We start from the raw sequence: 23,011 nt of genomic DNA, 5'->3' as shown, positions 1-23,011 counted from the left end.
CTGCAGAACGAGAACTCGAACACATGAAGCCTGAAAGCAGAGTTAGTACCCTTTATTATAATACGTTCGGTAATCTCATAACCAGCAAAAGTCACAAGTGAAAGCAACTTCGGAGACAGAAATCAATGGGGTCAGGGGTCAGGAGGAAGTGGCTACAGGACTCTAGATCAGAGGTCACTAATGTGTCATAGGAGGATCGTGGGGCATTACTAAAAGATAATTTGACCTAGCCCTCTCGATCGCATCTCAGTTAGTGGGACCGTAAAGTGACCAGAACATCTAGAGGAAAATGAAAGGCGTTAATGCATAAGAATCTGCGAAGCCTCGAAGGAGGCAGCCATGATGGGAAAGGGGAATGGCGCATGCGCGGCATCCGGGTTCTTGAGCTTGCGTCTACTGCAGACGTGGCAGAAGGAGGGTCCGGCCCCGGGGCGTGGGGAGGAACTTCCGGGGACGACGCTCCGGCCCCCTCGGAACCGGAAGTTGGGCCTGGGATCCTTGACGTTAGGAACGAAGTCGAACCTGGATCTGGAGCCGGGTGAGGAGTGGCATCGGGAGGTTGGTGGATAGGAAAGCAGGGGAGAGGCCAGGGTATCACTGGCCTGATCGGGGTCCGGTCTGAGAAGGAAGGGAGGAGCCTGGGGGCGGGGCACGGGGAGAGACCCTCACCTCACGCATCCACAATCCTGGATCAGTTCTAGACCCTCCCTTCTCTCCTCCCGGCCCAGATTCCGGCTCCCGCTTCCTGCCCCGAGCCTGTTGAAGGGCGCAAGACGCTCGATCTCCATGCTTAATGGACCAGCCCTCTCGTCGTGGCCCGAGAAGCTAGTTTGGCTTCTTGGTCTTGATCCCCGGCGCTCCCAGCCTCCACAAGCTCGACTACTTTCAGAGTTCTAGGAAGCTTGCCCCGCCCCCTGGGTTGTCACCCTGGGCTGTCTACCCAGAATGGAGTCCAGACTTAAGCCTTACTCTAAACTCTTGGGTGTGAGATTATTTCCTGGCGAAGAAGCTCCTTTCCTCCGCCCCCTGCCCCCACACTGACTTCAGGAAGATACAGGGGAAGGGGTCATTTGTCATGCTTAGTGTTGTGACCTTTGCAAGGTTTAGGACTTGGAAGAACAGTTCCTGGGATGGCTGTAAGATTAAAGAATTCTAGTCCAGAAGCAGCCCAGCTTTTCTATAATCAAGATGACCCTCACTAGCAAATGGGAGAGGCCCATTGTTCTACTGCAGCAGCTGTGAACTCTCCTGCTTCTTGTGCCCCATCTGTCTATAGAGGAGTTGGAATGATCAGGCTGTTTAGATGTGATTAGATAGTCTTGTCTTAGAAGGTCCTGGGAAAGGCCCTCTAATTCATTCCTCTGTTGCTGGGCAAGATTGTAATAACTTTAGTGGTGGCCTAGATTCATGATAGACATGTAAGGAAAGCAGAAACAGAATAGTTGGAGAAATGCATGAGATTTGGAATACTCCTATTTCCTCTGCTTGAAGGTTAGATGAATGATCTTTTTACATGAAATCTAGCTTTGTCATTGATCCCTGAACTGTTTTCCTAGGTTATTGTGTAAAGTTTTTATGCCTGGCCTGCTCTTGATAGAGTCTGGTACCTTGCTAGAGTTTTTGGGTGTCCTTTACATTTAATGATTTTAATGCTTCAGTTCTCAAATCCATACATTCTTTTGGTGGGAAGACTGGGAATGGAATAGCATTTGAATTACTGCAGTTCAGCCAAAGAATTTCATTTCTAATCAGTTACTCTAAAGTTTGTCTTTTGAGGAGGAGGGGATTTAGCTGATCTGTTTTATATGTGTACCCTGAGTGATTAAAAATAACTAGCACATTAGAGGGTATTCAGTGTTTGTTGAATGAATCCATGCTAGAGTGAATGAATGGGAAGTGGGAACACTTTCATTTACTTATAACATCACAGTAGTTCATCACTGGCAGGACTCCTTATGTGACCAGACACTAGAAATCATTACCACTGGGGAATGGAGGCTGTTTGCTGTTTGCCCCATTCCATTGGGCCTGTCTAAAGTTGAAGTTTATACCCTCTTGGCAGTGACAAAGCATGGGGTTCATAGTAACAAATCTTTACTTTGAGGAGGTAATCTGGCTACTGGCTGGGGCAGAAAATTAAAAGATCCTGTGGTAGTATGGGAACAATTAGGCTGATAACTGCCTGATAAGGTCAGTCCTTTTTTATGTCTACTTCCTACCCTGTATAGTTGCTCTGTCTTTAGAAAGTTGATTTTGACTAATTTCTCTCTTCTCTTTCATCTTTTAGGTGAGACCAAGTTGGGGATGCACTCATAATGAACGTCAACCAGTCAGCTCCACCTGTGCCGCCATTTGGGCAGCCCCAGCCTGTCTACCCAGGGTATCATCAATCCAGCTATGGTGGGCAACCAGGGTCCACAGCCCCCCCAACTCCCTATGGAGCCTACAATGGCCCAGTACCAGGCTATCAGCAAACACCTCCCCCAGGTATGTTTCCAAGTTTCCTTTGAGTTAAGGAGGGGAATCATTAGTGTTCAGGTTGGGTGGTATTGCCCTACCTAAGCTCCCTAGAGAGTTGGGCTGGCTGGGCTTGAGGAACATAACTCTGACTCTCAGTCACTGAGAACTTTGTGGGCAGTCTTCCCTTCCCTGTTTTTACATAAGTTCTGCTTTAAGACATCTAGTGGAAGTACATTTTTCAGTTTCAGTGGCAGTTCACTGCATGTGAGTGTCACCCTTACAGCCTCAATTGCCTGCTTTGTTCACAGCTGGATGGAAAGGATTGAATATTTCCTGTTGACCTAGAGTCTCCCTGAAATCACTTGTTCCTCATATATATTGATGATGCTTCTCATTGGATTAATGGTTCTATCTATAAATGACCCTGTGACAGGGAAACTAATTCATGGATAAAAAGTGTGGTGTTTGTGTGCTTCTTCTATTTTTCTGCTCATATTCTTTGCTTTTGCTTGAGTTTCATCTGCTTCTTAGAGATCCATAATATCAGGGCAATAAGAGAAGACTAATCTGGTGCTGCTTTAGGATCAGTGTTTGGCTTTTATGTTACTTTTCCAAGAAGAGCAGCTGGTACCCTACAGATTGTCCATATGGCTTTTTGGAAAATGGCTAATAGTAGATCTTTGATCAAGCTAACTGAAAACTTAGGGTACACCAAACATTTTATGCTTTTTAAGATAGTAAATTCCATACAGGGATATGGGGAAAAGAAGGCACCCAGGAGGCATAAGTAAGATTTGGGAAATGAATGAAGTATTACCATTTTAATTATAATTTTGAGAACAAACTTTGTAAAGTGGTGAGAGTAGGTCTCAGGTCTTTGGAAGAGCCTTATTCTGGGTTGAGACTTTGGCTGGACAGAGTCCACCTCTGATCTCTCAAGTCCTGGCTTATCAGAATGGAGTTTGGCATTGCCTCAAGAGGAAGCTTTGTTATTGAAAGGAAAATGTGTCTGGTTCTGTGATAGCTAGTGAGCAGGTTCAGATTAATTAACCTGTAGGCAGGTTCTAAATTGTCTAATCTCTACTGAGGAACAGAACAACAACAAAAAAAAACACACAATTGTTTGAACAGGGGTCAGCAACATTTCCAAAGCGATGTGCCAACTTACTAATTCCCTGCATTTCATGTGAAAAGGATGGTTGGGGATGCTGTGCAGAAAGGACGGTTGGGGGTAGTAGAAATAGCTTTGATGCATCTCTGATGAGCAAAAGGATGGTGTACAGCTTTTGTGAAGACAAAGGTGGTGGCAGTAATGGGAGGACAAATCAGTTGTCTTGACTGAAGCACTGGGCAAAATCTCCAAACTGTGAGAACACTTTCCTGAGCCATGTGTTATTGGGAGCATCAACACTTAGAAGTGGATGAAAAGAAGATGGTTAAGATAATTAGAATATACGAAAAAGAGGTTGACAGAATGGTCTCCCCAAGAGGAGCCATTCTTTATAATCTAGTTCAGTATATTACTTGATCATCTTCTGCATCAACTTTCTCATATGCTCTCAGTTTCTGAGTTCTGGAGTCAGATCTTTTCCTTAAGAGTTGACTTTTTGGGGTGCCTACCTGGCTAAGTTGGTGGAGCATACGACTCTTGATCTTGGGGTTGTGAGTTTGAGCCCTGTGTTGGTTATAGAGATTATTTAAAAATAAAATCTTTTTTTTTTTTTTTTTTGAAGAGTTGACTTTTTGTCTAGGGTAAGAACATTAGACTGACCTGGATTGAGTGAGAGTGTATGGTGATCACAGGAAGCCTCAACATTCTTGTAGCTCTGGTTACAGCTTCACCTGTAGTATATCTGTCTGGGAGAGTGGAGACACTCTGGTAATCCAAGTTCAGAATCTGGTGTAACTAGAGTTGCATGTTCATGGTATGCTTTTGGTTGCAAAGTTGTAGTATTGGGCCAACGAAGGTCTGAGCTTATTTATCCTTGCTTTACATTCCTTGCTCAGGGTGGAGAAGAAAGTTATTTCCCAATCATTTAGTTTCTGTCCTTTACCCTCAGGTGTGTCAAGAGCCCCACCTTCTTCAGAGGCACCTCCAGCCTCAACAGCACAGGCCCCTTGTGGCCAGGCTGCATATGGCCAGTTTGGCCAAGGAGATGTACAGAATGGGCCAAGCTCAACTGTTCAGATGCAGAGGTATGTACTTGGGTCAACCTTAAATAGGTCTGATGAAACTAGAAGAATTAGGAATGAATGAGGGCCCGTTTCCTCTTCTTCTTTATTTGCCTTTCTCTTAGATCCTCTTTTCTCTTCCCTCCACTTTTTTGTATTTTGTTTTCATTTTTCCAGGTTACAGGTGTTGCTATTGTCCACTCTGTAGATCATTAACCCATCTTTGTACCTAAGTTCTTTTGTGTATTTTTTCTTTCTGTGAACTTGAGCTTGACTAGGCATATTATCTTCAATAATTGTTGCAGTCCTACCAAACCTATCCTCAGGGAGAAACTGGAAAAAGGGATCTTAGATTTATGTCTCATCTGACTTCTTTTTCTCTCGATCAGGCAGTTAGTAGGACTTATTGGTTAAGTTTGGGTGTGATCAGTTATGAAAGGAAAGATGCTCAAAGAAAAACCACATAAATGATAAAAACTTTGGTGGTACTTGATCCAAGAAATACCTGTCTTTGTATGGAAGACCATTAAAGGAAGGCAGTCATCTCTGTTGGACTGTTGTTTGTTTCTTGGTAAACAAAGAATAAAGTATTACTGTGAGTAGGGTGTGTGGTAATGGAAGAGTCACTTTCTGGCATTTTTATTGAGTGTCCAGAATTACATTTTTAGCATAGAATGTTAGTATGGAGAAAGAGCCTGGGAAACGCTCCCTAACTTTGTGTGTTGGAAAACACTGAGATGCAGTATAGGGAATTCATTCATTCATTCATCTACTCAAAAATACTTATTTTGTCTTATTATGTGTTGGCTGTTGTTCTAGAGGTTGGAGATAAAGCAGTAAACAAAACAGACCAAATCTCTGCCCTGATGGAACTTATAATCTAGTGGAGTACACAAAGGATAACAAGTAGACAAATATAACTAAGAAATGAAACAGAGTAAGGATACGCAGAATGCCTGGTGAGGAGGTAGGGAGCCGTTTTAAATACATTGGTCAAGGAAAGCCTCTCTGAAGTGATATTTGAAACCTCTGGAATGATGAAGGCAGCTATCCGAAGAAGGGAGAAGAGTGTCTTGGGTAGAGGGAACAACAAGTTAATTGGTGGATGTGAAGGAAGAGCAAGATGGCCAGTGTGGCTAGAGCAGACTGGAGCGTGGAAGAGATGAGATAGGAATATAGGCAAGAGCCATATCATGTAGTGCTTTGTAAGCCATAGTAAGAAGTGTAAATTTGATTTTAGTTGCAGTGAGAAGCCATTGGAGAGTTTTAAGCTGGGGAGTAACATGTTTGTGTTTATTTGTTCGTTTGTTCATTTATGAAGTGGGTCTTTTCATTGTAATATAAAATGCATATTACAAACCCCATACAAAACAAATGTATGGCTTAGTAAATTATTATAAAGGGAAGCCCCTTGTAACTACAACCCAGATGAAGAAATAGAACGCTGCTACACACCCCAAAAGCCCCTTCCGTGTGCCTTAGTTCAGTCATAACTCTCTCCTTATCCCCATAAGTAATGATTATCCTGATTCTTATAGTAATAACTCTCTTGTGTTTTTAAAAACAGTTTACACCCAAATGTACATCCCTAGACACAACGGTTTAATATTGCCTATTTAAAAACAACAACAACAACTTAATGTGTCTTTTAAGTCTATAAGGTTCCCTCTCTACCTCTTTCTTTTTCTTTCTGTTTATCTGTTGAAGAACTGAAGCTGAAGAGTTTCCTACAGTCTGGATTGTCCTGGTTGCAAATTCATGTTACAGTTCAACATGTTCCTCTTTTCTCTGTATTCTCTGCCACTTGGCAGCTGGGTGCAGAGACTTGTTTTCTTAATATCTTGGGTTTTTTTTTTTTGTGATAGCAGTTTTGCGTTAGTAGTTGTTGGTGCTTATTAATACATATGTATATGAATTCCTTGGGTTTACACAATGGTGATACTTTTTAATTCTTTTGTTTTTCATTTATTTGTTGTTTGAATACCATTGAGATTTCTCCTCATGTGTTATTTGGTTACCACTTGGGCAATTCATTTACCTTTATTTACCAGTTTATAAGGGAATGAATCGGTCGTCTCTAATCTACTGAAGGTGACCAATTCTCCCCCTTTTTTAAAAAATGATTTATTTATTTATTAGAGAGAGAGTGTGTGAGTGCATGGTGGGCAAGGGACAGGGGAGAGGGAGAAAGAAACTCTAAACAGACCCCCCACTGAGCACAGAGCCGTTGCTGGGCTCAGTCTCATGGCCCTGAGATCATGAGCTGAAACCAAGTCAGGCGCTTAACTGAATGTGCCCCCAGGTGCCTCCCAATTCTTCCTTTTTAATGTTATTCTGAATTTATGAATTTAAACATATTTGCTGGGTTTCAGTCTGCTGCAGTTATTATCATTATTGACGTTTAGAGTGTCCCACCTTTGACCAATGGGAGTCTCTTGAAGTTGACTCCTGAGTACTTTTGACATGACCCTAATAATCTTTGGGTATGATAAGATGTTCTAGGATCATCTGGAATATTTTAAACCCCAGACCAGGAATTAGCCATTTTTCCAAGAAATCCTTTATTTTGTTGGTGAGAAATGACATTTTGTGGCTGTAATCTGGGCACTAGGCATGTTCATAACTACCTGGATTGGTCATTTCTGGCCCTTTTCAGTGGACATAGCTAAGAAATGGCATATGTACATATATAAAGATAAAATACCTCATTAGTTTAAGTTTGTACATCCAATTCAAATTCAAGACTACAAAGCCTTCACTTACCCTCTCTATTATATCTGTATCTCTCTCTTTTTTTTTTTTTTTTTTTAAGATTTATTGATCTATTTGAGGGAGAGCGTGTGTGAGCGAATGAGGCGGAGGGGCAGAGGGAGAGAATCCCCAAGCAGACCCCCTGCCGAGCATGGAGCCAGACACCTGGAAATCATGACCTCAGCCGAAAGCAAGAGCCAGATGCTCAACTAACTGAGCCACCCAGGCGCCCCCATCTCTTCTTTTTCTTGAGGCCATGGGGATGATAGAACTAGAATATTGAAATATGCCATAATTTCTCATTTATTTTATGCCTTATATGCAACAGTCTCAGTATGATAGTACTAACGCTATCACAAATGTGATTATGAAAAACAGTATCTTTTTAAAATTTTGCATATACTCTCCTCATTCTCTAATTTAAAAAAATATACTTATTTTTAAAAAGAGGTGACTTTGATGGATTCAAGAGTAGAAGTAGGGAATCCTGTTAAGAGGTTGTTGTGGTAGTTCAGGTTTAGGATGGTAGTGGTAGAGGTGGTGAGAAAGAGATTTGGGATGTTTCACAGGTAGAGTCAACAGGATTGGGTGTGAGATAAGAGAGAATAAGTCTGGATGTCTTTTTTTTTATTTTTATTTTTTTAAAAGATTTTATTTATTTATTTGACAGAGATAGAGACAGCCAGCGAGAGAGGGAACACAAGCAGGGGGAGTGGGAGAGGAAGAAGCAGGCTCATAGTGGAGGATTCTGATGTGGGGCTCGATCCCATAACGCCGGGATCACGCCCTGAGCCGAAGGCAGACGCTTAACCGCTATGCCACCCAGGCGCCCCTGGATGTCTTTTAACCTGCTGGCTTAAGCAACTGGATAAATGGTAGTGCTGTTTACTGAGGTGAAGTATATTTGAGGAGGAGCCGATTTTGGGGTGAATTGATGGGTTTTATTTTGTGCATGATAGGTTTAAGAAGCTACCAGCTACCACGTAGAGATGTTGAATATGTAGTTGTATGTACAAATCTGCAGGTGAGGAATGATGTCAGGACTATAAGAATTTGGGAGTCTTCAGCATAGAGATGTTATTTAATAGCATAGGACTAGATGAAATCATTTAGAAAGCGAACACTGACAGTAAAGAACAGAATTGAAGGGACCCCTGAGTGGCTCAGTTGGTTGAGCGTTTGCCTTCGGCTCAGGTCATGATCCCGGGTCCTGGGATCAAGTCCTGCATGGGTCTCCTTGCTCAGTGGGGAGCCTGCTTCTCCCTCTGCCTGCTGCTCCCCCTGCTTGTGCTCTCTCGCTCTCTCTCTCTCTCTGACAAATAAATACATGAAATCTTAAAACAACAACAAAACAGAATTGAGAACTGAGCTTTGGAGCCTTGGAGCTTACCAGCATTTTAAAAGGAGCCCCGAGAAGGGGCCATCAAAAGACAATGAGAAAGAGCGGTAGTGATATCGGAGATTAGCCAGGAGAGTGTGGCATCCTGAAACTAGGAGAAGAAAGTATTTCAGGAAGGCAAGAGAGTAATCAGCTGTGTTATTTGCTGCTGAAAGGTAAGATGAGGACTGAGAATTGATCATTGTGTTGGGTGAGGTTTGGCATCATTGACAAATGTGGTTTCAGTGAGATATGAAGACAGCCATCTAGTTGGAGTGAGTCAAAGAGTTTCAGTTGGGTAGTAGATTAATATAACCTGAAAACCCTTCTGCTACAAACATCTAGAAAGGAGAAAGGTAATAGAAGCAAAAAATGTTTTTCAAGTGCGTAATCAAGCTTAAAAAGAAAGAAAATGATACACATACCTTGTGATCTGGCAATTCACTCTTAGAAAAATTCATGTATATATAAACAAGTATATGAGTGTTCATAGCAACGTCATCTGTAATATTAAAAAATTAGAAAAACTTAAATATCCATCTACATTAAAATACTTAGGTAAATTATGACATATTTTTTTAGTGGAATAACATTTAGTGATGAAAGGCAATGCCAGTATAGATGAATTTCATAATCATGGTTGAATGAAAGAAGCCAAACCCAAGGACTATGTATGATGTGATTCTGTTTACGAAAGTGTAAAAAAGTGACAGAACTGAGCTATGGTTTGTTGTTGTTGTTGTTTTAGAGAGGGAGGGGGGAGGGACAGAGAGAGAGAGAGAGAATCTCTCGGCCCAGAGCAGGGCCCGGCTCTGGGGCTCTGTCTCACAACCCTGAGATCATGACTTGAGCCGAAATCAAGAGTCAGACGCTTAACCAGCTGAGCCACCCAGGCACCCCTGAACTATATTGTTTTAAAGACAAGGAAATGATTATTAGGAAGCTAGGAAAGTAGTTACCTCTGGGAGAAGAAAGAGGGCTGTGACGGAGGAGAGGCACACAAGGCCTTTGGGTGCTAGTGTGTTCTATTTTTTGACTTGGTTTTTAGTTACATTGGTGTTTGTATAATTATTGAATACATATTTGTTTTGTGTATTATTTCTATTTCCATTATATTTTACAATTAAAAAGTAAAGTACATTAAACTAAGATCAGGTCTGGGCTCTAGTTCTAGCTTGGTTTGCTACTTATACTCTTCATGTCTTTTCTATTTGCTGTGTCCTCAATTTGCTGTGAGGATTAAATTAAAGCACTTAGAGATGCTTTGTAAGTTGTAAAGCTATTTACAGATAATATTACTAGCGCATGCGGTGGAGTAACAGTGGGTAGTTGATAGTATTATCCATATTAATGGAGTAGTAACCATGGAATATAATTATTCTGACAAAGATATGAGCATTGGCCATGGAGCTGACAGTATGTTTGGTGGTATGGAAAACAAAAAATGCAAAGCCCAACAATGAGCTTAGGAAGGTGTAAGGTTCACTAGCATAATAGTCAGAAAATAGTAGTTGAATGAGTGAATGAGTAAGAAGTGTTATACTGCAACACTGATAGGAACTAACCAAATACAATAGAGTACAAGTTATTTAGTAGAGACAGAATAAGCAGAAAGAATAAATCAGAATTTCAGTGTAACTGACTATTGTTGTGAAGAATTTGATTCATTCATAAATCCCATATGGAGCTTGTTATGTATAATAATCTGTGTTGTAGATTTCTACAGTAATATAACCATAAAACACCAGTGCAGTTACTCGTTGGTATGTAATGATACTGGAATGATTTTGTATTTATATTTTAATGTGCCATCTAATACCATAGGAATGTCCAGTATAGCTATCCAAGTAATGAGGCTTTTGCTAGATAAACACAGCTAGAAGGCTATCTGGTTTATGTCCTGTTTCTCTAGTCCCCGTCTGGCAGAGTTGGCATCATCTTTCTGATTAGTACAGAATATTGAACTCAGCCGACCTACTCTGCTCCTAACACCTTTGCTAGGATAAAGTAGTAAAGTACTTTGGTTTAAAAATTAAACAAACTGCATTTGTTTGATCCCTCATTTGTTAAGTGCCTGTTGTGTTAATGCTTCTGCACACTTTCCCTTTCAACTTCTTCAGGCCTTCTGCTTACAATACTGAAGTGTTTTGTTTGTTTGTTTATTGAGGTGGTTTTTCAACAAAGGATTAAGTCAGAGGAAGCGATTAATCTAATAAATATTTGATCTGAGGGTGCTTGGCATGTGTTTATGGAGTGAAGCTCATGGAAACCAAGATCTGCCATGAATAATCATAGTGTGTATCATTAGGAACATAATATATCTAGAAGTATACAAAAGTTCAAAGCCGTGAAAGAGCCCAGGATGACAGTAAGATGCTGTAGAACGGTACAGTTTCTTGTATGATGTGGAGCTCTTGCCAACTTTGAAGGGTGTCCCAGCCCATTTGTCACCTCTGCCTTCCTTGTCTTCACAGGTTCCCTGGGTCCCAGCCTTTTGGGTCAGTCCCACTGGCCCCTGTGGTCAGCCAGCCAGCTGTGCTCCAGCCCTATGGCCCTCCCCCGACAAGTGCACAGGTGACTGCTCAGCTGGCCGGAATGCAGATCAGTGGTGCTGTGGCCCCAACCCTTCCCCCTGTGGGGCTGGGCTATGGTGAGTAGCTATGACCATAGAAATGTTACTATCCCCTACTTTTTAAAAGCATCAGATTCTGGGGTATACCTGCATCGCTTTTTTTTCTTGTGCTTCTGAGTGCCAGCAGATGGGACAATCATTCCTGCTCCTCTCATGTGGAAAGGGAGTGATTTACTGAATAAGAAGGCAAAATGACTAGGGTTCTGACTCTACCTCTTCTACTTCTCAGGCCCACCAACATCGCTGGGCTCAGCCTCAGGAAGTTTCCCCAACTCTGGTCTGTATGGCTCCTATCCTCAGGGCCAGGCTCCTCCCCTCAGCCAGGCCCAGGGTCATCTTGGGGCCCAGCCTCCCCAGCGATCTGCCCCACCACAGGCCTCCAGCTTCACGTCTCCAGCTTCAGGGGGTCCTCGGATGCCTTCGATGACTGGTCCACTCCTGCCTGGACAGAGTTTTGGGGGGCCCTCAGTGAGCCAGCCCAATCATGTGTCCTCACCTCCTCCTCAAACTCTGCCTCCTGGCACCCAAATGACTGGGCCCCCAGGACCACCACCACCTATGCACTCCTCCCAGCAGCCAGGCTATCAGCTGCAACAAAATGGTGAGTTTTTCCCAAGGTCTGTCTAGGAGCCAGAGGCTTCAGCTATTCAGGTGTTTTAGTTTGTTTGCTTTTAGTATTGCTTGCTAAGTGGTGAACTAGATGGACAGCTTCAGGGTGTTATTACTAGGATGTAGGGTTTATAAGACGTTCTTTTTTCTTTTAGTTCAGATAGGGTGGACTTTCTCCGAATGGTTATCACCTCATAATTCTACACTTATAGGAGTCTGGTCATTTTCCTGAGGCCTTTAGAGATAGGGAGGGGATTTTGAATTTATCAACCTTGTGGCCTTGTCTCTCAGGTTCCTTTGGACCAGCCCGGGGCCCTCAGCCCAATTATGGAAGTCCCTACCCAGGAGCACCTACCTTTGGCAGTCAACCTGGGCCTCCTCAACCACTGCCTCCTAAGCGCCTGGATCCTGATGCCATCCCAAGCCCTGTAAGTACTTCTGTGGTCCTAGGGAAGGAGTTTGCGGCTGCCAGATAAGTGAGTCAACCTAGATGAGATGTTTGCCTAGCATTTTCTGATTATTTTCCCTTTTCATTCATCTTCTTGTAGGCGTGTAGAACCTACAATGTAATTTTTGACTCTTTGAACTGGAACTTGAGGCCCCAGAAGTCTTTTGGGGGCACTTCTACTGCATAGCTGGGCAGGGAAGGAAGGGAAGACAAGAGTGATCAGTAGTGTCAGTAGAGCTCTGGGTTGCGTGCTGCGTTCTGTGACTGTTGGACATAGCATGGTAACCTCTGCCCTTGGAGTAATGGCTGGACCCAGGTCTTGTCCTCATAGATTTGGTAGGATAGCAGTCTTCTTAATGGGTAGAGCTGGTGGGAATTCTCTTATGGTAGGTGTTAAGAGAGGAAAAACCTCATTGGTTTCTCTCTGTCCCTACTTGGACAGTGTTTTAGGAGGAAACCTCCAGTACTTTTGTTGGCTAGAATCCTCTGTGTATGTGAGGAAAAGTGATCTAAAGTTTATAAGGGCAGTGTGGGGAAGCTGCTTTTCCCAGGAAGATGGTGAATCTCACCGTTAGAGCCATCATCAGAATCCTCAGGCCTTCCTTATCCTACTTGGAATAGAGGTTGGGACTGTACTCCTAAGTGGGGGCTACTGTATAGTTCTGTCTACAACATTTGCTATGTCAGTTACCTCACCATGCTTAGCCATTGTCATACTCCATTCTGTTCTCCTCCCTCTTTCTTTGGGGAATTACCATGGTGAAGGACCCTGTTGGCTAAGAGAGACCCTCAAGGATTAAGCAGCCTCTCCTTTTCCCCTCCTTCAGGGAGAAGGAGAGTCTGGCCCGATATAAGGAAAGGCTTTTTTAAGCACAGTCCTTGGATGGGAGGTTGGCGTTTTGGAGGGAATATCTCTCTTCCTCCTTCTTAAGATTTCTTCCATTCAGCCCCTCCCTGTGAAATCCCTGCTTGCTTCCTGTTTGCCCCGTTATCTTTCTACATCATAGTCTGAACCATTAAAGCTTCTGTGTTGGGCCAGAGAGACTTGGAATTTCTGATCTAGAGAGGGCCTGATTTCAGCAGTATGAGCTGGGCTGCAGCTATTCATGTCTAACTCATCAGGGTCAAGAGAAGTAACATCTGCTTCTTGTTCTTTTGTCTCCCTCCCTGTATTCCCCTGCTGCCTTTATTATTAAAACACTAAAAGCAACTCAATGAGCTGCCTCCTCAGCAGAAAACCAGGCACAGAATAGACCCTGATGCCATTCCTAGTCCAGTAAGTGCAGGGGGTGATGTGTGTGTGCGTGTTATCCCTGTGTTAATGCCACCCATGCATGCCTGTGACCTCATCTTCACCTCGCCCACCATGTTCATCCCTCTCCGTCCTCTTCCCTTAGTCCTTCTAGACCCTCGCTTTTACAAACCAGAAGGATGTGCATGTCTCAAGTCACCATGTTATGAAACGACAAGCTGTTAGCAGTGCCTTGAGTATGGGGTGGTAGATCAGGCTCTAAGGGTGGGGTCAGGTGGCATGTTAAGCCTTGGTTTAGTCCTGCTGGGTCCTCCAGGAGCCTGCATGTGATATTTGATAGAACAGGACAAAGTGGAGTGGTAGGTTCTGCCCCTTTGGGATCGATTTGTCTACAGCTTGTGGAGAAACTTTGGGTAGGTGACTGCTAATGTACAAGTTTGGGATACTGGCATTTCTCACAGTTGGAGAAACTGCTGGTTTGGGAAAGTGGGGGCTACTTTCTCATTGGGAGAGTCTGTTTGGCTCTGATACTATTTCTAAGCTTCAACTCTTTCTGCTGTGAGATATGGAGTCGTATTCTCCCTTTACTTTTTCTGCTTTTACCAAATCATCTTAAAGTGACTGACCAAAGGTCATCAGCCTACACAAAGATTTGATTATCAACTTTGCAAGATCTTTTTTCTTTTTCCCTTTGCTGGGAAATGTCAAAATGTGGGGGACTGAGGATTGCACTTGTAAGGATTGGGTACTTAATCCTCTTCTCGCATATTGACACAATGATGCTTACCTGAAAATAAGGCAGCATCTGCTTCCTCACCCCACCTGGTCATTTCTGTTTAATCCTCTCCTCACCCCGTCCCTTCTACTTTCATTGAGTGTAGAGTCATTCCAGGTAGATTCATTTTTACATGGTTACTGTCGTCTGTTTTCCTGCTCTGACTCAGAATGTGTCTTGGTGAGAGGAGGGGGAGGGGGGGTTTGCTGGGGGAGGGAAGCAGAATCTGATCATGTTGGAAGGTTTGTGATGAGACCTGGAGCTTTCCTGGAGTGGGGTGGGAATAATGGGGTGGTCACCACAGATTGGGGGTTAGGGCAATTCATAAAGAAGCCCATGTTCAGTGTTGCCTGTCTAGCATTTTGCTGCTGAATGTAGAGTGGAAGATTGGCATTATAGCATCTTATGTGATCTCCCGAAGGAGAGCAGAGCTGGTACATGAGGTATTCTTGGCAAATTACTAGTTTCGTGCTGTAGCTCTAGCCTTTCTTTCTCCTGGCTCTCTAGGACCTGGTACCGCCCTTTCTTCTGTCACCTCACTTGTTTCACTTCTTCCCTCAGATTCAGGTTATTGAGGATGACAGGAACAACCGGGGTTCAGAGCCATTTGTTACTGGAGTACGGGGACAGGTGCCACCCTTAGTCACCACCAACTTCCTGGTGAAAGACCAAGGTAAGAAGGGTATTAATTCCTCCCTGGAGAGCTTTTTCTCCAAGATTATCAGCTTATGGATAATCTTTTGTCTTTTTTTTTTTTTTAAAGATTTATTTATTTGAGAGAGAGAAAGTGGGGAGTGTGCACGGGGGCGGGGGGAGCAGCGGGAGAGGGAGAGAATCTTGGCAAACTCCCGCCCAGCATGGGGCTCAACTGTGAGATCATGACCTGAGCCAAAATCAGGAGTCGGATGCTTAACCGACTGATCCACCCAGGCACCCACTTTTGTCAGTCTTTAATCAGAGACCCTCCTTGGTCTCTCGAGGAAAAGCTGCCATCAGCTCTAGCATTTGTTGGGGTGATGGGGTGGATCAGCAGTGGATAGCTGGTGTCTGGAGGGATTCTTTGATCTGACTCCGGTTTTCGACCTCCTCTAGGGAATGCAAGTCCCCGATACATCCGATGCACATCCTATAATATCCCTTGCACATCTGACATGGCTAAGCAGGCTCAGGTGCCCCTGGCAGCTGTCATCAAGCCACTGGCAAGGCTGCCACCAGAGGAGGTAAGTCAGGGAAAGGACTAGAGTATAATGAAAGGGAGGAAGAGAGGGGGAAGACGACTTCTTCCTAGAAATGATTCTGGCAGTCATAATGGCAGAAGTCTTGGTTGGGCGGGAAGGGAGAGTATTCTCTTCAATAGCTTTCGCCCCAGGGCCCATGCCTGATGGGTGTGGTTGGGATGAAGGTAAAAGCCCAAGAAATTGTTGGATCCGTATGGGAAACAAACTATGTAAAGAGGTAGGGCCAACTTGTAGGGGAGGAGATGGCCGAATGCAGAAGCCTCTCATAGCGTGGTCATCACCAGACAATTACAAGTACGTTATCCTGTTTTTCTTCTATACTGTCCTATCATCCCAGGTCAGTTAGGGAATGTTAGGACAGCATATAAGAAAAAAAGTAGATTAGAGTCCAATAGTCCTTCTCTTACCTGACTTGGGCCCTGATTTATCACTTCAGTACCTGAAATCAGCATGAAAAGAGAGCGAGCTTGCTGGCTGCTCTGCCAGGCTTTGGTAGGATACCCTCATGTTAATATGCCTAGCTTATTGAATTTAGGGTAGATTTCTCTGTAACTGGAAGCTCAAGATTCCGTTTATATCCTGCTTCTCTCTGTCTTGCTCTGGGTCTCAGTGGGGATAGTTAGACACTGGGCTGCTGATCTCTTATCTGTAGGATAATATCTACTTGGGACGTTGGCAGGTGTCACAGAAACCCAGGGATGGGGGAGGATCAGTGTTATGGATGGTTGCCTGGGGAAGGAAGCAGAGTTAAGATCCCTAGGGCAAGAGTGAAGAGGATTGAAGACAGGGCCAGAAATGAGAATCCTAGCTAATCTTTGGCTTCCTCCTTATATGCCTATGGCAGCCCCTAATTTGGTAGGGCCCCTTTCACAGTTCTTTTCTTTCAAAAAGTGGAATTCTGGAGACGAGGAGTAAGAAGAGGGAACTATAGAATTTGGACTCTTAGGGGACAGTCCTGTGACCAGTACCCTCATCATTTATCTTCATTCCCCTTCACTGTACTCCCTCCTCAGGCAAAATGTCTTGGCCCTGCCCTCCTCCCTCCAGGTCGTTGCTCTTCATCTATTGCCACATGTCTCAACCCACTGTAGCTTTCCTTGGTCTGAGCCCCTCCCCTTTGCTCCTCAGGCTTCACCGTATGTCGTGGACCATGGGGAATCTGGCCCTTTGCGCTGCAATCGCTGCAAAGCATACATGTGTCCCTTCATGCAGTTCGTTGAGGGAGGGAGGCGCTTCCAGTGCTGCTTTTGCAGTTGTATCAATGATGGTATGTGCACAGAGGCTGGGAGCGGGGGGTTGTTCCTCTGTATGGCATCTTCATTATCCTCTTTCTAGTTAGATGGGTGAGGTCCCCTTATTCAGGAATGGGGAAGTAGGTCACATAGGGGGATGTGGGGCAGTAGAGTGAGCTCAGCCAGAGCCAGACTTACTAAGATTGAGAGTGGACATTTGAGTAATAGTCTGCCATGCTCCCCACAGTACCCCCCCAGTATTTTCAACATCTGGATCATACTGGCAAACGTGTGGATGCTTATGACCGTCCTGAGCTATCCCTGGGCTCTTATGAATTCTTGGCCACTGTAGATTACTGCAAGGTAAGGGAAAGTAGCATGGGGAGGAGCGGTGGGCGGAGGACAGTGAGACAGCTAAGAATTGCTGTGTTCACTTCCCTCACCCGTTCATTGTCCCCTTCTCTCTAGTCAACTAGCCTGCTTACCAATACCCCTCTCTCCCCAATGTTTCCTTCCTTTGCAGAACAATAAGTTCCCCAGCCCTCCTGCCTTCATCTTCATGATTGATGTCTCCTACAATGCCATCAGGAGTGGTCTTGTTAGGCTCCTCTGTGAGGAGCTCAAGTCACTGTTAGACTTTCTACCTAGGTGAGACTTATGGAGACAAGGCACTGCCCTTGGATAATCTCTGGGGTGGGGGTGGGGGTGGTTCTGGGTTGTTGACTCCATAGGTAGAGCTTGAGGTCATGAAGTTGGCTGGTGGAGAAGGTGGCAAGTATGGGTAATGATGTTACCTTCTACAGGGAGGGCGGAGCAGAAGAGTCAGCGATCCGTGTTGGCTTTGTCACCTATAATAAGGTGCTCCACTTCTACAATGTGAAGAGCTCATTGGCCCAGCCACAGATGATGGTTGTATCTGATGTGGCTGACATGTTTGTGCCACTGCTGGATGGCTTCCTTGTCAATGTCAGTGAGTCTCGGGCAGTCATCACCAGGTAAGAGCCAGATTATAGAGGTAAAGTGGGAGTGGGGTGGAAACAATCACAGAAAGCCAGACAGTGGAGCAGAGGGATCAGCAGATGAACAGGGACTGTGCCTCAGGAGTTTTCAGTCTAGGGGGCCACATAATTCTTCAGAGAATTAAGGACTGAGGAATCGAGTGTGGATAGCAATTTTGATTCCTTCCCATCACCTATCTCTTCAGCTTATTGGATCAGATTCCTGAAATGTTTGCAGACACGAGGGAGACAGAGACAGTATTTGCCCCAGTTATCCAGGCTGGGATGGAGGCTCTAAAGGTAAGGCTGGAACCCTGACAACTTCCTCTGCCTCACTTTCCTCTGACCATCTTACACCCTCGGATATAACTCCTCTTTATTTAGTGATTGAAGATTGAACAGTGAATCAGCATATCTGACATAACTGGCACTGAATAAATGACGAGGGAAGGGATGAATGAATAATAGCTGAATAAAGGAGAGAATGAACAAGTAGTCCTCTCTTTCCTAGGCTGCTGAGTGTGCAGGGAAGCTGTTTCTGTTCCATACCTCCCTGCCCATTGCAGAGGCCCCAGGGAAACTGAAGAACAGAGACGACAGGAAGTTGATCAACACAGACAAGGAGAAGGTGTGGGATTGGGAGATGGGGGGAGGACTTTCCCTGACAGAGGAAGGTGGTGATTTTTCATAATGCAATACTCAACTTTCTTGAAGGGGTACTGGGACTAGACACTCTGCTCTTTCACATGTCAAGTCCATGATTGCCAACTTTCTCCAGTGCTCCCACACCTCTCTACCCTATCTCATCCCAAAGCCCTCGATAGATTTCTTTTCTTTTCTTTCTTTTTTTTTTTTTAGAGAATGTTCTACTGTTGCAAATATCTATGAAGTAGATCTGAAATCTTACATATATTTGAATATCCCATGTTAAATATAGTGTTCTCAAATAGGGTAGAGCTGAGATATTTGAATGTTTTCTTCTGTTGCTTCCCAGACTCTGTTCCAGCCTCAGACAGGTGCCTATCAGACCCTGGCCAAAGAGTGTGTGGCCCAAGGCTGCTGTGTAGATCTCTTCCTCTTCCCTAACCAGTATGTGGATGTGGCCACACTCTCTGTTGTACCCCAGCTCACTGGTGGCTCTGTCTACAAATACGCTTGCTTTCAGGTAGGGCATGGGACTCAGGGTGGCAGGTGGAAGCGGGACGGGGAATGCCTGCTTACACGTGGGGCAGCTCTTTAGCTGCTGACTCATTAATAGGAATCCTGGTGGAGAAGACCCTATAATATAAAGAAGAGAGCCACAAGGGTAGTGGTGAGGAGCATGGGGCTTGGAATCAGTCCTGGGTTGTTATTCTGGCCCTCCCAGAACACCAGCAATATGACCTAGGAGAAATTACTCCATTTTTGCTTCTTTGTTTCTTTATCTGTAAGACGGGATTTTAATACTTCTTAATTAAGATTTGTCGTCAGGATCAAGTAGTTATATGTAAAGTACTTAATGTAGTACTGGGCACATAGTAAATGCTTAAAAGCTATCTTCACTGTTATTGTTATTACAATTCAGCAACTTGTAGAGTGGAGGGGATGCAGGGAGATAGTCTGCAGGTTGTTATGTAGTCAGCGATGTGACTCTGGGCCTGGGGGGCTGCAGGTGGAGAATGACCAGGAACGGTTCCTGAGTGACCTGCGTCGGGATGTACAGAAGCTTGTTGGCTTTGATGCTGTGATGCGCGTTCGGACAAGCACTGGTCAGTCCTGGTTGGAGAAGAGCAGGTTGGGGACTAAACCTGGGAGGGAGGAAATGGCACCTGTGCTATCTGTAGCCCTGACCTTATCCATGTGGCCTCAGGTATCCGTGCTGTAGATTTCTTCGGGGCTTTCTACATGAGCAACACGACAGATGTGGAACTGGCTGGGCTGGATGGGGACAAGACGGTGACTGTGGAGTTCAAGCATGACGATCGGCTCAATGAAGAGAGTGGAGCCCTCCTGCAGGTAGCAGGCGGGAGGCAGGGGCTGGGGAGGAAGTGTCAAGTATCATCGTATTGGCTAGAAGTAGGCTGGAGGGAAGAGGGTAGGAGGTGGGTGGAGAGGACTAGAAGATTCTGGGGAGGGGATGGCTCCTGTCTTTCTTCTAGCTTAATAATACAGCAAAGGAGCAGTTTTTCAGAGGGCTTTGGTAGGGGGTATGAGTTCTCCCTTTCTCCCTTCCCCAGTGTGCCCTGCTCTACACCAGCTGTGCAGGGCAGCGACGGCTCCGCATCCACAATCTGGCCCTGAACTGCTGCACCCAGCTGGCTGATCTGTATCGAAACTGTGAGACTGACACGCTCATCAACTACATGGCCAAGTTTGGTGAGGGTAGAGGCAGGGTGAAGTGGGATTGGGGCTGAAAGGTGCTTGTTAATGATTCAACATTCCCAGGTAGGTGTGGTGGCAGGAAAGCAGATGCAATGGGGTGGCCAGCCAGTGACTGTGCTGTCTCCCTTTCCCATCCAGCATACCGGGGGGTCCTCAATAGCCCCGTGAAGACTGTTCGTGATACTCTGATCACTCAGTGTGCTCAGATCCTGGCCTGTTACAGAAAGAACTGTGCCAGCCCCTCTTCTGCAGGACAGGTGGGCAAGTACACTGGAGGAATTGTTGGGACAATGTTTGCAATTTGGGATAGATTGTTCATCATCATTAACTTTATTTTGATAACCCCTGCAGTTGATCCTTCCTGAGTGCATGAAGCTACTCCCAGTTTACCTGAACTGTGTGTTGAAGAGTGATGTCCTGCAGCCTGGAGCTGAAGTCACTACTGATGACCGTGCCTATGTCCGACAGCTGGTTACTTCCATGGATGTGGCTGAGACCAATGTCTTCTTTTATCCTCGACTTCTACCACTGGTGCGACTGAGGGGTGGATGAGACACTGTGTGCTGAGAAAGGGGCATCATTGGAGGAAGCGAAGGGTTAATATTATCTGTGTCTGACACTAGTGAATTTGTTTTTAACCTGCATTGTCTGATGTAATTTTCACACTGAAAAAGTTACGGAGAGATTTAGCTTTCTGAAGTTTCATTGGGGGGGGGGGGGCAAATGTGTCTTACAGTCCTTGGTAAATGACCTTTTGTCCCCTTCCTTTTGTCTAGACAAAATCTCCCATTGAGAGTGCCACTGAACCACCAGCAGTTCGAGCATCTGAAGAGCGTCTAAGCAATGGGGATATATATTTGCTGGAGAATGGGCTCAACCTGTTCCTGTGGGTGGGAGCAAGTGTCCAACAAGGTGTTGTCCAGAGCCTCTTCAGTGTCTCCTCCTTCAGTCAGATCACCAGTGGCTTGGTGAGGGCAGGGAGTCAAGGGGATATGGGTGTGGAAATGCATTTTGTGGTATGAGTGGGAGCCAGAGAAGTTTTTGTGGTAGTCCCCTTTAATAACAGGGAACATTTGGAGAGGAGGGAGGGTGCTGTCATTATTCCCAGGCTTGTTTCAGATGATGAATAAATCTGTGCTGCCCCATTTTTTACTGGACTCAGAGTATCTTACCATAAGGATAAATGAATTTTGTGTTGCAGAGTGTTCTCCCAGTTCTGGATAATCCGCTGTCCAAGAAGGTGCGAGGCCTCATCGATAGCTTAAGGGCACAGAGATCACGGTACATGAAGGTAACACTGATCTAAACCCTGGATTTCTTACCTTGTCAAGTCCTCTCCTGGAAGGCGGGGGTGGGAATGTGATTGGACAGTGGGATTTTAGGACATGTTTAATTCATTTGGCCCTGCCTCATGACCCTATTTTCTGGCCATAGCTTATCGTGGTGAAACAGGAGGACAAGCTGGAGATGCTGTTCAAGCATTTCCTGGTGGAAGACAAGAGCTTGAGCGGGGGAGCATCCTATGTGGACTTTCTCTGTCATATGCACAAGGAAATTCGGCAGCTACTGAGCTAGAGCAAGTGGGTAAATGGCATAGGGTGCCAGGCCAGCTTCTAGAAAGTACCCCAGGATGGCAGAGAAATTGGAACAGTTCCATATCTAAGTCATGTAAGCTGACCTCAGTCTCTTTGGGGGGTGGGGGAGGTATAAGGAGACACCTTTCTGGGATCAAGTATCCTACCACTCTGTCATGTCCTGCTGATGGAAGGTGCCCCTATCCCCTCACATTACCCTCCTTTTCCTGCTAATCCTGTCGTAATGAATGTAGTTTCTCAGTTCACTGTATATGATTCGGTGTTGGGGGATTTGGAGGCACCCAGACTCTGGCAATATTATGTGTCCCCTTGGACCAGCCTCCAAGAAGAGAGGGGCAGGCAGGAAGGAGTGGGAATCCCAGGGTTACCATAGGGGGGAGGGGCTAATTCAGCTCAGTGTCATCAACAACTTCCTATATTAGGGATGAAACATACAGGTGCACAAGAGCTGGGGTATAGACCATAGATGGTGGAGAGAGAAGTGGTTGGTCATTCCTTCTCGGGCCTGGAAGTCAGCAACCAAGTCAAAGTTAGGGAGAGTGGTTGATTAGCTTTTCTCTCTCTCCTGCAATGATCAGTGATCACTCAGTGGATAGAGGCACATTGTCAGAGATGAATGAGCCTGGGAAATGAGTTGCAAAGTATATTAAGACCTGGGAGAGGTACCAGCCTCTTTTCCAGCTGGAGAGGCTCCAACACTGGATGGTTTTGTAGGGAGCCTGGTCATCAACTTGCAATACCTCACAGAGCCAGTCCCTATCCCACTCTGAGCTCCCACTGGAAACACTACTTCTCCAAGCTGGGAGTTGTTGGGGAGAGAGGCAGAGGCGGCTGGAGCTCTGTTCTCTCCTGCCAGGACACCACTCAAGCTTTGGTATTGACAGAGTGGCTGACAGTTATCTTCCAACCTGAACTGGCTGGGGCAAGACAAGGGCTAGGCTTGATGGTGGCCAGGCTTGTCTGCTCCCAGCCTGGGATGCCCCTGCTCTGGACCTCTCATTTCTCTTCATTGGTTTATTTTTCAATGCATCTTTAATTTGTAAAGAAATAAAATAAATTAAGATGTAACAATTAGCCTCATTTTTACTTGTGATTTACCATTTTCCCCTC

General features: G+C 45.1%; 1 protein-coding gene across 1 annotated transcript; it reads left to right on the top strand.

Moving 5' to 3' along the window:
- The first annotated feature begins 305 nt into the window (after positions 1-305).
- Positions 306-22,969, top strand: SEC24C (SEC24 homolog C, COPII coat complex component). The gene is made up of 23 exons (XM_040624287.1): positions 306-538; positions 2,288-2,487; positions 4,521-4,656; positions 11,236-11,411; positions 11,623-11,994; positions 12,294-12,430; positions 15,039-15,150; positions 15,570-15,697; positions 16,844-16,982; positions 17,195-17,310; positions 17,471-17,595; positions 17,751-17,942; positions 18,152-18,245; positions 18,457-18,573; positions 18,940-19,110; positions 19,597-19,693; positions 19,795-19,940; positions 20,162-20,300; positions 20,445-20,563; positions 20,658-20,837; positions 21,083-21,274; positions 21,508-21,597; positions 21,741-22,969. Exons 2-23 carry the CDS (start codon positions 2,316-2,318, stop codon positions 21,879-21,881), a joined length of 3,291 nt encoding a protein of 1,096 aa, XP_040480221.1. The 5' UTR covers positions 306-538; positions 2,288-2,315; the 3' UTR covers positions 21,882-22,969.
- The last annotated feature ends 42 nt before the right edge of the window (positions 22,970-23,011 follow it).

Source organism: Ursus maritimus, unplaced genomic scaffold, assembly GCF_017311325.1.
Source record: "Ursus maritimus isolate PB19 unplaced genomic scaffold, ASM1731132v1 scaffold_7, whole genome shotgun sequence".
In the NCBI taxonomy this organism is placed as follows: Eukaryota; Metazoa; Chordata; class Mammalia; order Carnivora; family Ursidae; genus Ursus; species Ursus maritimus.
Note: the sequence above shows the minus strand (reverse complement) of the source record. Positions and strands in the feature narration are given on the sequence as shown.

Coding starts and splice junctions, on each gene's coding strand:
- SEC24C (XM_040624287.1), top strand. CDS start 2,316: ATGAACGTCAACCAGTCAGCTCCACCTGTGCCGCCATTTGGGCAGCCC. Junction 4,657..11,235: donor TCAACTGTTCAGATGCAGAG/GTATGTACTTGG, acceptor TTGTCTTCACAG/GTTCCCTGGGTCCCAGCCTT. Junction 18,574..18,939: donor TCAACACAGACAAGGAGAAG/GTGTGGGATTGG, acceptor GTTGCTTCCCAG/ACTCTGTTCCAGCCTCAGAC.